The 12,307-nt window shown below is 38.7% G+C and overlaps 1 protein-coding gene across 1 annotated transcript in view; it reads left to right on the forward strand.

Annotated features, from left to right (window-relative positions):
• The first annotated feature begins 4,467 nt into the window (after positions 1-4,467).
• ZFYVE1 (zinc finger FYVE-type containing 1) overlaps positions 4,468-12,307 on the forward strand; it is a 61,676-nt gene continuing 53,836 nt past the window's right edge. Inside the window, exon 1 of the mRNA XM_074290100.1 lies at positions 4,468-5,082. Coding sequence (XP_074146201.1) covers positions 4,600-5,082 — 483 coding nt within the window. The 5' untranslated portion in view covers positions 4,468-4,599. The remainder of the gene's footprint in view (positions 5,083-12,307) is intronic.

Raw genomic sequence — 12,307 nt, forward strand, 5'->3', positions numbered from 1 at the left:
CTTAATAAATGTTGGAAGAAATGTTAATGGCAGTCCAAAAAAAAGAAAATTCTAGAAAATCTAGGGAAACCTGTATGTAACAACCTCAAATGTATGACCTGAACTGTTTAAAAAAAAATTCCCTGCTAAATTTCCTTTTTAACTCAAATCATCTCTTAAAATTAAAAAAACAAAACAAAACATACTTGTTAATTTCAGTTCAAATGTAGTGACTACTTAATCGTTATAAAAAGTTATTAAAACTTTGGTGTTGAGTTTATTATCAAACTTTTGAATGTCTCTGCTTTGTCTTGAAGAACATATATAGTTGCCAGCAGGAGAACCTTGCTATAATACAGAACTAGTTCACATATTTAGTTAGGCCATTTTTTGCCTGCAAAATGGGCTAATTAATAGCACCTATTTTATGGGGCTGTTATAAGAATTCAATGAGATTGCATAGTGCATATATGTATGTATATATATCAATATATGTAGATATGTTGATATATATGTATGCATGTGCAAGTATAAAGGACTTTGTAAACTGAAATGCTATAGCAATTTTAGTATATGCATATAGACATATATATATATATATCTACCTACATACATATATACATATAACTATTAAAAACCTTGGCAAACTGTAAAATATCTAAATGCCAGTTACTATAGATAGCTAGGCAGCCAGATGGAAATAGCACTGGACTTAAATCAGAGTTCAAATTTTCTCTTAGAGGCTTACTAACTGGACAAGTCATTTCATATCTCTCAGCCTGCCTCCTTACCTGTAAAATGGTGATAACAAAAGCACCTGCCTCACAGGGTGATTATGAGGATCAAATGAGTTAGCCATAAAATGTTTTATAAAACTTAAAGTGCTATATAAATGCTAGCTATTCTTATTACTATTAAATCCTGCCTTTGTAATATAAGGGGCACTATTCCTTTGAGCAGGATCTGTTGTTTTGCTTTTTTATTTTTTTATCCCTCCTTAGCACACGGCCTGGCACATAGTTACTTAGTAAATGCCAACTGAAGGAAACTAGATAGTGGAATGGATAAGAGTGCAGGATCTGGAGTCAAGACCTCCTGAATTGAAATTCAGCCTATGACATTCATGGGAAAGTGCATGTGCCTCGGTTTCCTCATCCAGCGAAGGAAATGGCAGGTCACTCTAGTATCTCTGCCAAGAATTCATCCCTGAATTTATGGCCTGTAGGTTTTCCTCAACCTAATTTAGCCCATTTGCCCAGATGGTTTTGCAGTGGTGTCCCTTCCTATGCTAAAGCTTTGTGGAACCCCAGGAGATAGGTAGATAGCAGCTTGATACTAACAGGAGATGAGCAACACTGACAAGGCCTGGAGAAGCTCTCATCCCTGAGATGTAAGGCCTCCCTGTACTGCTACTATATCCTGCTATGTAATAAACCCAGCCACTCTTCTGGACTTTAGTTTCTTCATTGTAAATAAGGGAAATAATAATACTTGGATACCTGCACTAACAGGGTTGTAATGAAGTAATCTGTGAAATCACTATGCAAATGTAAGGTATTATTATAAAAATCCTCTGGGGCAGCTAGGTGGGGCAGTGGTTAGAACACCAGCCCTTAAATACGGAGGACCCGAGTTCAAATCTAATCTCAGACACCTAACACTTCCCAGCTGTGTCACCCCTGGCAAGGCACTTAACCCCAAATGCCTCTGCAATAAACAAACAAATAAATATAATAAAATCCACTCTGTAAGTGTCAGGATCGTCTGGCAAACCTACCACGTATCTGGCATTTAGTAAGCACCCACTGTCTGTGGAATGGAAAAGTAAGCTCTCAGGGAGCCTTTAGGTTGGAAGAATTAAGTGGGGAGAGGGAGAAATCATCACTGGGAAATATATTTGAACAAAGTTCGAAATCAACGGGTTGATTTTCAGTCATTATCTTTACTCCCTTGGACTTTTTGTTTGTAATTTTTGAAACTGGGCGTGTGGGGATGCTGTATTTATGGGCAGTGCTCCCTGCAAAGTAATTAATTTGATAAATGTAAACAAACAAAAAGACTAATCATAACAAACTTTTCGGCTCTCTAATACAACCCCACTTCTTTCTCCAATCCAAACTATCCCCAATTCTCAAATCTACTAAAAACTAGCCTTCACTACCACCTCCAAACTCCAAATCCCGAAAGCCTCAGGGCGCCTCTTCCCCCGTTACTCCTCGATGTCCCTCCCGTTTCTACTTTAGCTCAACCTCCTTTCCTCGGCTTCTCCATTTATGGGAGATGTAGTCTCTTCCGGAGAGGCCTGCAAAGACGCGGAAGTTACCCCGCCCCACATCGGGACTCCAAATCCCAGCAGGCCACGCGCCATCCATCATTTTCCTTTCGACCGCCCACCCACTTCTCCGTCTTCTCCCGCTCTCCCTTGGCTCAGCTCCGCTTTCCCCTCCCCTCCGGAGCCCGGCACTGCCCAGCTCGTGCCTTCCTGTTAGCCGGAGCTGGGTGAAGTTCACTCAGATCAGCTGATCCGAACTGACAACAAGAGGGGAGGAGAAAAAAAAAAAAAAAAAAAAAAAAAAGAGGAGGAAGCGGGCGGTCGGGATCGGGGAAAGGGGAGATGGAGCTGGAGCTGGAGCAGCCGGTGCCTTAGGGAGCAGCCCCCACCTTTTCCCACGCACCTCCGGGACCCTTCCCCCTCCTCTTCCCCCCACGCCGCCACAGTCGCCGCTGCTGTCTTTTGCCGAGGGGCCCCGAGCTGCTCTATGGTGGGGTCCCCGGGTGTGACGAATACTGGGGGCCCAGGCCTCCGCCAGGGCTTGGTAGGGGGGTCGGGCCGGGGAGTGAGGCCGCGGCGGGTGGGGGTGGGGTGAACGGCGATGTTGTGTAAACAATGGATGGGGCTGAGGGCTCTGCCGGGGTGCGGGGGGTATTTTGGGAGAGCCTTCTTTGTTCCTAGGCGCTTACTTGACCCTCTCGGGGCTTTGGAGGGGGGGGGGTGGGTCGTGGCGGCTGCTGCTGCAGCCGGGGAGGAAGGAAAGAGGGAGGGAGGAGAGGAGAGGAGCCAATTGTTTGCTCGGGGCCGGGGAGGAGGGTGGGGAGTGAGTTGTTTTGATGGTGGGTTTTTTATTTGTTTATCCCCTCCTCCTCCACTAGTTATGAGAGTTTGGGGGCGGAGTGGTGGCAGTTCTGATTTGTTCCCCCATTACCCCCCACTCCCACCCCCTCCGCTCCTCACCCCTGACCCTGGGTGAGGTGGGGGTAGCCAACTTGGCAGAAGACTCCACTGGGAGGAAAGGGTTTTCCTCTTCCTTTGCTCTGCCTTGTTTATCTGGAAATAAGGGAAATGATTGATTGATGGATTGTTGGTAAGGAAGAAGTGAATATGCGTTTTTGACGGAAAACAGTGTTTCAAACTTAGTTGGTGGGGTGGGGCAGGCCTGGGAGAGTTCCTTAGGAATGTAGCTGTTCGGGGAAGTTTAAAAAAATCCCTCTTCGTGGAGAACGGGACTGTTGTTTTTTGTTTTGTTTTGAAGTGGAATGTGTGTCCTTAATTCATATTAAGTGACGGGCAATTAAGAGCCTGCCTTTTGGGGCATCTATACAGAAAGGTAAACAGTTCTCTTGAGATTCCGTCACTCTTTTTGTGAAATAAGGGAAGGGATGGAAGGAAGTACAGCAATCGTTCTGTTTTTTAAATGGTGACCCATGGTTTTTGTCTCTTATTAGAATCTGTCTGGAGTTGAAAGGGAAACAGTCCAGGTACAAGTGTAACCAGAGCTACCCAGGCCTTTGGTTGTACTTAGAGCTGGAGTTTTATTTTTTGGTTTAGTTTTTTATTTTTTTTTCCTTTTGTTCTTATGGTTCAGGAGAATATACGGTAGTGGTGACACTTCTTCCTTTAAGTGCTACCTCAAAGGTACCGAACTTTGGTTAATTATTTAAATTTTGATTTAGGATATATAAGTAAAGCATGTTTTACTGGACTGACTCCACATGAGTTGAGCAATAGTTTGAAAGGTGTAATAAGAAATATTGATACAGTCCTACTGGAACTTTTTTGGTTGAGTATGTGTGTAAAAATGAGATCTCTCTGAGGAGTCTGACCTGACATTTAATCAGTGTTATTTTAAAAGTTTATTTCTCTTTTTACATGAGTGTAATCTTCTTTATTCTAGGCGTCCCATGAAATTATTGACTTGAGGTTGAATTATCTTGAAATCCACCTGACCACTGTCTTACATCACTGAAGCCACAGGCTAGAGGCTTAGCAGAGGAATCCACCTTGGTTGACAAATCAGGCCTATGTGACAAAAAAATAGATTTTAAAAGTTGAATTTTGATAACTTTTTCATCTGCACTTTATGGATAATGAGATCAAGCCAAATCAATATTTCTGCTGATAACAAAAGTCTGGGATGAAGAAGGTTTGAAAATACAACCATCTATAAATGGGAAAAAAATCATAATTTTTATTTTTTATTTTTTAAAGTGAAACAGATCTTTTAGATCTGCAGAATCCTGTGAAATTTCTGTGCAGTCATCCGTAGGAAAATATTATAATCTGCTTTTAAGGAGCAGTTTATAAGCGTTGTATGGTGTGTGCGTCTCCTTTCTGAACTCATTATGAGTGCCCAGGCTTCCTCAGCAGAAAAGGGGCTGAACCCTGGACTGATGTGCCAGGAAAGCTATGCTTGCAGTGGAACAGATGAAGCTGTCTTTGAGTGTGACGAGTGCTGCAGCTTGCAGTGTCCCCGCTGTGAAGAGGAACTGCATAGGCAGGAAAGGCTACGGAATCATGAGCGACTTAGGCTCAAGCCTGGCCATGTCCCTTATTGTGACCCCTGTAAGGGCCCCAATGGGCACTCCCCTGGAGTTAGACAGAGGGCAGCAGTGAGGTGCCAGACTTGCAAAATCAATTTGTGCCTGGAATGTCAGAAGAGGACTCATTCTGGGGGTAGCAAAAGAAGACATCCAGTTACCATCTACCATGCCAGTAAGGCACAAGAGCAGCTGGAAGGAGAAGGTATGGATGAAGAAACCAAGAGAAAGAAGATGACAGAGAAGGTTGTGAGTTTCCTCCTAGTGGATGAAACTGAAGAAATTCAGGTAAGTCTCTGGTTATAGCTGGATTAATTTTTTTAGTGCTGATAACTCAAATCTTGACATTTGGGGCAGTGGTTCTCCACATGTCTAGATCTTTCTAAAAAGTGGAAAAGTTCAGGTTGCAGCAAGATTATAAGAGGATTTTAAATTGTTAAATTCATGAATAGATGTCACTGAAGAATTGTATGTATAGATATGGAGCAAAGAAGGAATACTAACAGCATCCCATGGTAATATTAGGAAACAAAACTTAGAAATGCTATCTGAATTTTTTGAGATCTTAAGGGCTTTGCTCAGAAAAGCATCTCTACAGATCCTGACTTCTTAGTTCACCTATAGTAGAGTTATAATTATGATTATTCATTGTAATGTCATGCATTGTAATTGTAATGGAAAAGCATCTGGAATCATTGAAACTTGATTAATATGAAATGTTTTGTGAGATAGTGGAATAAGTGTGATGGCACTGCATTCACTTGTTATGATCAGACTAAAAAACCTCATCATAATCCAGAACATTTTTTTCTTTAATAAGCTTGTTGAAATTATATCATAGTCTATGCTGTATCTTGTTTTGTGTTTCTAATGTGTACTTTCCCAGCCCACACAGATTTCATCCTTAACTTCTTCCCCCCCCCCCCCCCAACTTCCTTATCTCTGAAGGAGTCAATAAAATTTTGAAGTAATCCATATCCCATTTTGCCTCTCATTAGTAGTGTCTTTGCAATGTGGGGTGGGAGTGGGGAGGTTATAAATTATATCCACTGACAAAATCTTGATTGGAAACAACTTGGATCTATGTGATCCCTGTTAATTTCTTTATATATTATGCTTTCTCTTTGGAATGTAGCCACAATTCTAGTTGCTATGTCATACTTTTAAAGTGAAAGGATGAACTGAGCTGAACAAATACCACTGTCATTTGTGCATGATGTGTTGGCACCAAGTTTAGAGACAGCAAGAAAGGGACTTTCTTGGTCTACATGGACTAAATCAGAACTAAAATAAGTTTCTTTTAAGTAGAGATTTCTTCTTAAAACATTATAAATTCAGAAAAGACCTACTTCAATCATTTGTCTTCTAATAGGTCCAAGTAATTCCCACAGATCATTGCTCATTCTTCTTTAGGGAATTTTTAGGGATGTAAAGTGTTCCCACACTGGCAGTCAGTATTTCCTTGGGGCATAGTAGTATATTTTTCAGTTAAAAACATAAAAAAGGACTAGATTAACTCCTCAACTAGAGTGTAAAGTCCTTGAGGGTAGGGATGATTTCTTAAATTACAACTGCCTCACTACTAGTATAAGCAATGCTTAAAGACATTTTAGGCATTAAATGGAAATCATCATTCTAAACTTAACAATCCCTGAGCAGATACCGTCTTTATACTATCTCCAACTCAAATTCAACAATTCAGTAAATGTTTCAGTGCTGTTCAGAGCAAAGCATTGTGCTAAGCATTAAGCTAAGCTAAAAAGGTAAAAGAAACTAATATTTTACAGGGAACCTACAGTGTATTCAGAGATAAGTGAATACTAGGGAACTTGAGGAGGACAGGACTAACAATTAGTGGCAGGGGCCAGTTTTAGGAAATATTTGTTGTAGAAGATAGTATTAGAGTCTTCATGGGTAATGATCCTAAGAGATGATACATTTGAAGTACTGAGGATTACTACTTTGTTTCCACAGTAACAAATAAATGGCCTCTTAGAGGCAGAGGCAAGCAGCTGAGTTTCCAGCATCTCTACTAAGGGAAGTAACTGGAAGAGGGAATAAAGGAAAGAACCTATAAATATTTTACTCTTAGATTGATCTTTAGTTCCCCCCCCCCCCAGGGGCTGGGGATAAGTTACTTGCCCAGGGTCACACAGCTAGGAAGTGTTAAGTGTATGAGACCACATTTGAACTCTGGTCCTCCTGAATTCGAGGCTGGTGCTCTATCCACTGCGTCACCTAGCTGCCCCCAGATTGATCTTTAGTTCAAGAAATTTTCATTCTAACAAAATTTTTGATTCACTTGTTCTAAGAAAGACCTTTTTCTTAAAACAAAACGAAACAAAACTCCCCCTCTTAAAAAATACCCTTTCTTTTAACATCAGTTATTTTCCAAAAAATGACTCCCTTCCTCCTCTGCTATTGAACTCTCCCTAGTAAAAGTAGAAAGTAGTTAACTATACTTGGTAAAACAGCCAAGCCTGAAAACCTATGTTTCATTCAGTGTCTGTTGTTTGTCACTAAGTGGAAGAATATGTGTTAACTATATACCATCATTCTTGGATCCTGAAATATCCCTTGGATATTTTGTGGTCATTTCAATAGCCTTGAGTTTAATGGTCTTTTCATGCAGATTGCATTTAATATTGTAATCATTGTGTTTCTTATTGCTTTGGTTTTGCAGTCTTTGCTCAGCTTCACTTGCCATGTCTTCCCATGTTTCTGTGAATTTCTCATATGTGAAAGGTTTTCTTTTTCCATCTCTTTAACCATGATTGACATTTTTCTCACTACCATTTTCATCTTTCTCTTGCTTCCTATTACAAATTTCTTGTAACTACTCATCCTGGATCTGAGTAGAGAGCAGTGAATTGACAAGAGAATTTGCCAGTTTTCATTTGTTTTTCTGCTGACTGACATCCTTTCTACATCATTAGGAGAGCCAAAGAAGTTTTCATGCCAGAAGTCTCCTGTTCCTAGGTTAGGTACTATCAGTTGCTGCTGAACATGCAGGATGATAAAGAAGCATAGCCTTATTTGACCTAAGAATAGTTAATAGAAGGATAAGAAGTTGACAGTGAAGAAGACACTTTCCTTAGAATAGATAGTTGATGACCTTTGAGTTGAAGAGCCTTTTGATAACTGCTGCTTAAAAATGGAATGTTCCTTATTTTCCCCAGTTAAGCTAGTGATGGTCTTTGCCTCCTTAAGACTGCTCCTTTAAGGGGACCCATCATATGCTTGGCTGCTTCACTTGTTTACTGTCCCAGAATAGTGCAAGTCAGAATGCTGGGGCTTCACTCCCCTTCTTTCCATTTCCCCACCCGCTATGGTTATACCAAGTTTGAAATATAGTGGGATGGAAGAATGAAAAGTAGTAGAAGATTCTATTTCATGGAGAATCCCTTACCACAAATTTGCTATTACAGATTACTACATTCATTTGCTCAGTTTGTTTTAGTCCTATCAACCGTATGTACATTCTTTGACTTTTAGTCAAAGTGAGGGAGTAAAATTCAGCTTTTTCTAGTACAGGGAAGCCCTTTGGAACACTAGCTATTGCCATCTTCCTTACCCTGATATTCAGGCCAAATGTACTGTAGGCCAAAGGAGTAATAAACAGGTGGAGTTGTAATTTTCTATGTCTTTTGTAAAAGTATAAACTTTGCCACTTTGATTGTAGTGTGAAGGTCGTTTTGGGTGATGTGTAAAATGGTTAGACAAAGATCAAATTGTGATTTGAATATTCCTATTTGCTGTGTATGAGAATGGTTGTTCATTTAAATTACATTAACAGTCTTCCACATACTTGTCTCCTCAAGTCATCCTTTATTTCTTGTCTTCTATCTGCTGTCTACAAATATCTTCAGGTGTAAGCTTAATGCTTTATTTAAGCTACATTTTTATATTCTAAGTGCACTTTCCAGCCCATTTACCATGATACGACTTTTCTCCTCTTTGTGATGCATTTTTCCCATCGTTATAAAACCTTTCTTTGACATTCCCTTTTCCCAAATTCTCTCAAGCTATTGGTGTACATAGATCGCTTTCATGTTTCTTGGCAGAAAAAAATTATTAAGCCACAGGTACACTCATTATTGTTTGTTTAGATTTTGTTTGATGAAGAGAGTCTTAGAGGATTATTATAAAATTATTTAATATATATTACATTTAAAATATATATTTGCTGTTCCTTCCAGTTTGCTTGCTCAATTTGATTCAGTTTTTTCTATTCAGTCACCTCTTTAAAAATGTTGGTTTCCTGACTTTGTGCTGGTATATTATTGATATGGAGATATGTTACTTTCATTTCTACATATTTCCCTTCCCTTCTATCTAGCAAGCCATTCCTTATATCAAAGAATAAAATCAGGGATTGGAGAAAACTAATCAAATCTTGTATTTGCCTTGTTCTACAAACATGGACCAATTTTTTTTTTTTAATGGAGTCATTATTGAGAATAGATTGAACATTTGCAGCTTCATGTGAGAATATGATATGCATAGGCATAGGGAGCATGCAGTAGATTTGGAATTAGGAAGAAGTAATGTCAAATGTTACCTTAGACACTGGAAGATAGTGGTTGATAGAACAGTGGAAATGAAGTCTGGAAAATCTGGGTTCAAATTTGGCCTCCTTATGTTACCCCAGACAAGACATTTAACATTTTTCAGTCATAACTTCCTCATCTGTAAAATGGGGTTGGTAATTGCACTGAGTTGTCACAAAGATTAGGTCAAAAGAGATAACATATATTGTGGTTTGCAAATCTTAAAATGCTATATAAATACAGAGTGTTAGAACCATTATTAATTTTTTTCTTTTTTTTAAATTATAGCTTTTTATTGACAGAACATATACATGGGTAATTTTTTTTTACAACATTATCCCTTGCACTCACTTCTGTTCCAACTTCCTTCCCTGCACCCCCTCCTCTAGATGGCAGTCAGTCTCATACATGTTAAACATTTTAAAGTATATTTTAAATACAATATGTGTGTATATATTTGTATAGTTCTCTTGTTGCACAAGAAAAATCCGATTCAGAAAAGTAAAAATAACCTGGAAAGAAAAACAAAAATGCAAGCAGTCCACATTCATTTCCCAGCGTTCTTTTTCTAATTGTAGCTAGTTCTGTTCATCATTGAACAGAATTGAATTGGAACTGAATTGGATCTTCTCTTTGACAAAGATATTCACTTCCATCAGAATTTATCCTTATATACTATTGTTGTTGAAGTGTATAATGATCTCCTGGTAGAATCATTATTATTAAGCACCTACTATAGAGTCATTAGGAATATATGTGAAGATTTTTGTAGTGCTTATGTAGAGGTAAGAGTTGAATGCACTGATACTGATGGACATACCGAGAGAATGCAGAGAGAAAAGGACTCAGTACAGAATTTTGGTTGTAAACCTAATATGGGTATGGATTATGAATGATGATATAGCAAAGAAGATTGAGAATATGAGATAGGAGATAGGTTATAAGAGAAAGCAGTATTATGGACAGCACAGACCTCTGTAGAATAAGGTTGGGAAGAGAAAGAAGCAGAAACAAGTAGGGGCAGCAAAATAGAGAAAGATGTATAGAAGGATGTCCCAAACCATGGCAATTGGAAACATTGTCCAGGTGATTATTATCAGAGAACCCAAAGCAAAACAACAAAAAACCCCAAACCTTTCCCAGCTCTTCACTGCCATGTTCTCTGTATTGGCTAAATTGTTCATGATTTGCTTTAAAATATTTTTAAAAATTTTTTGCAAAATAGTGGACCATTAAATTGATACTACTCCTTTATATATGGATGTAGCATAGAGCATTTTGGGTTTTGTCCCCTTCATCCTAATGTGCTTTGTGAAGGGTCCTTTTCGTTATTTAAGGAGTAGACAGAGTCTAGGTAGGATTACTGAGAAACATTAAATATGATTCCAGTAATTAGAAAGGCATTAAAACTTCCTCTTCTGTCTTTAATCTCTACTCAATAATAACATGAGATTTCTTAGACTTTGTCATTTATTAGTGCCAAAAATATTAGGATAGGACTTTGAACAGTTTTCTTACGTAGCCTTCTATACAGTACAGGGTCCACTTAAAAGTTGACCTACATAGAATATGAGTTGCTATGACTCAGCTTTTCAGTGGGCCACTTTGACTTATTTCCTCTTCCTTCTAGTTTGTTTTGCTCAACTTGATTCAGCTCTTTCTAGTCAATCACTTAACTTGAAAATGTTGATCTTCTGGATTTGTACAAGGGATTAATGAGACCAGAAAGAGGGGATTCTGTGGGTGTTATGTCTATAATAGACTCTTTGAGCCATAAAATGCTGTAACAGATGGGTGTTTATTAAGTTGGCTCTTAATGTTTTCTGCGGAGATAGGTCTGCTTGCAATGCTGCCATTGACTTTGACCTGGAGGCTCTTTTGAGAACTTTGCTCCTACTACAGAATTTTCTGGAGAATTTTTTTGGCCTTAGAAATTTCTTATAAGGTCACTGAAGTTAGAAATCCTAACTGATTTTGTCAATATAGTTGATAAGAGAAAATTAAGATCCCTAACAGAAGGAGTTGAAATAAGGAAATGATTGTTTTAGCTGAGGAAAAATGAAAAGATCTTTGGAGGAAAACAAATTAGAGAGCAGAGAGGGAATGACTAAAGCAGGAGAAAGTAGATATTGTTGCCTTGGAGATTAGAAAAAATGTTTTGATTCCTCCCCCCCCCCCCAACTTCCTTCAATGACCTTTGAGCATTGATTAAAATTTGCCTATTTTGTACTTCGACTTGAGCGGTGCTCCATAGATGTATGTATATTAGCTCACTCATTTTTTTTTTCTTTACTGGAGGATGATTCTATTTTCACTTATTGCTGGGGGGGGGGGTGGTTGTTGAAGAGAGAGAAAGATAAAGTCTTTCTATAGGATTGGGACAATAGCCATCAGCTTCTCAAGGAATCTGATTCCAGACACAAAAGAACTGGGAACCTAACATTGGCACATAGGGAAACTTCAATTTCACTGTCCTGTTGCATTATGGTTTAATTTTTTTCTCCACTTAATAATATATTGTTTTTTTCAAATTATGTGTATAATTTTCAACATTTTGAGTTCCATCTTTTTCTTCCTCCCTTCCTGTTAAACATATTTTCATATATACTTTTAATTGGGCTTGCAGGACTGTTGTGTAGCAAAGATTTGGGGCCAGAAAAGGTCTTGAGATAATTTAGTTCAGCCTCTTTAACAGATGAGGAAACTGAGCTCCAGAGAAAGTTAAATCATTTGCCACAATCATGCAGGTAATTAAGTGGCAAATCTGAAATTGAAAATCAAGTACTTAAAGAAATTCTATAATATGAAAAGGGAAACTTTTATTACTATGTGGTGAATTGTCTAGAAGTAGTGGAAAATACGTACTATTTTGTGAGATTAAAGTAATTTGCCTTAGTTTGCCAGTTTGGGGGAAGAGATAAGGGATTCTCAAACTCAAGAACACACTCTTGGCCAGAGCCTCT

The sequence above is a fragment of the Sminthopsis crassicaudata genome, chromosome 2, assembly GCF_048593235.1.
Source record: "Sminthopsis crassicaudata isolate SCR6 chromosome 2, ASM4859323v1, whole genome shotgun sequence".
In the NCBI taxonomy this organism is placed as follows: domain Eukaryota; kingdom Metazoa; phylum Chordata; class Mammalia; order Dasyuromorphia; family Dasyuridae; genus Sminthopsis; species Sminthopsis crassicaudata.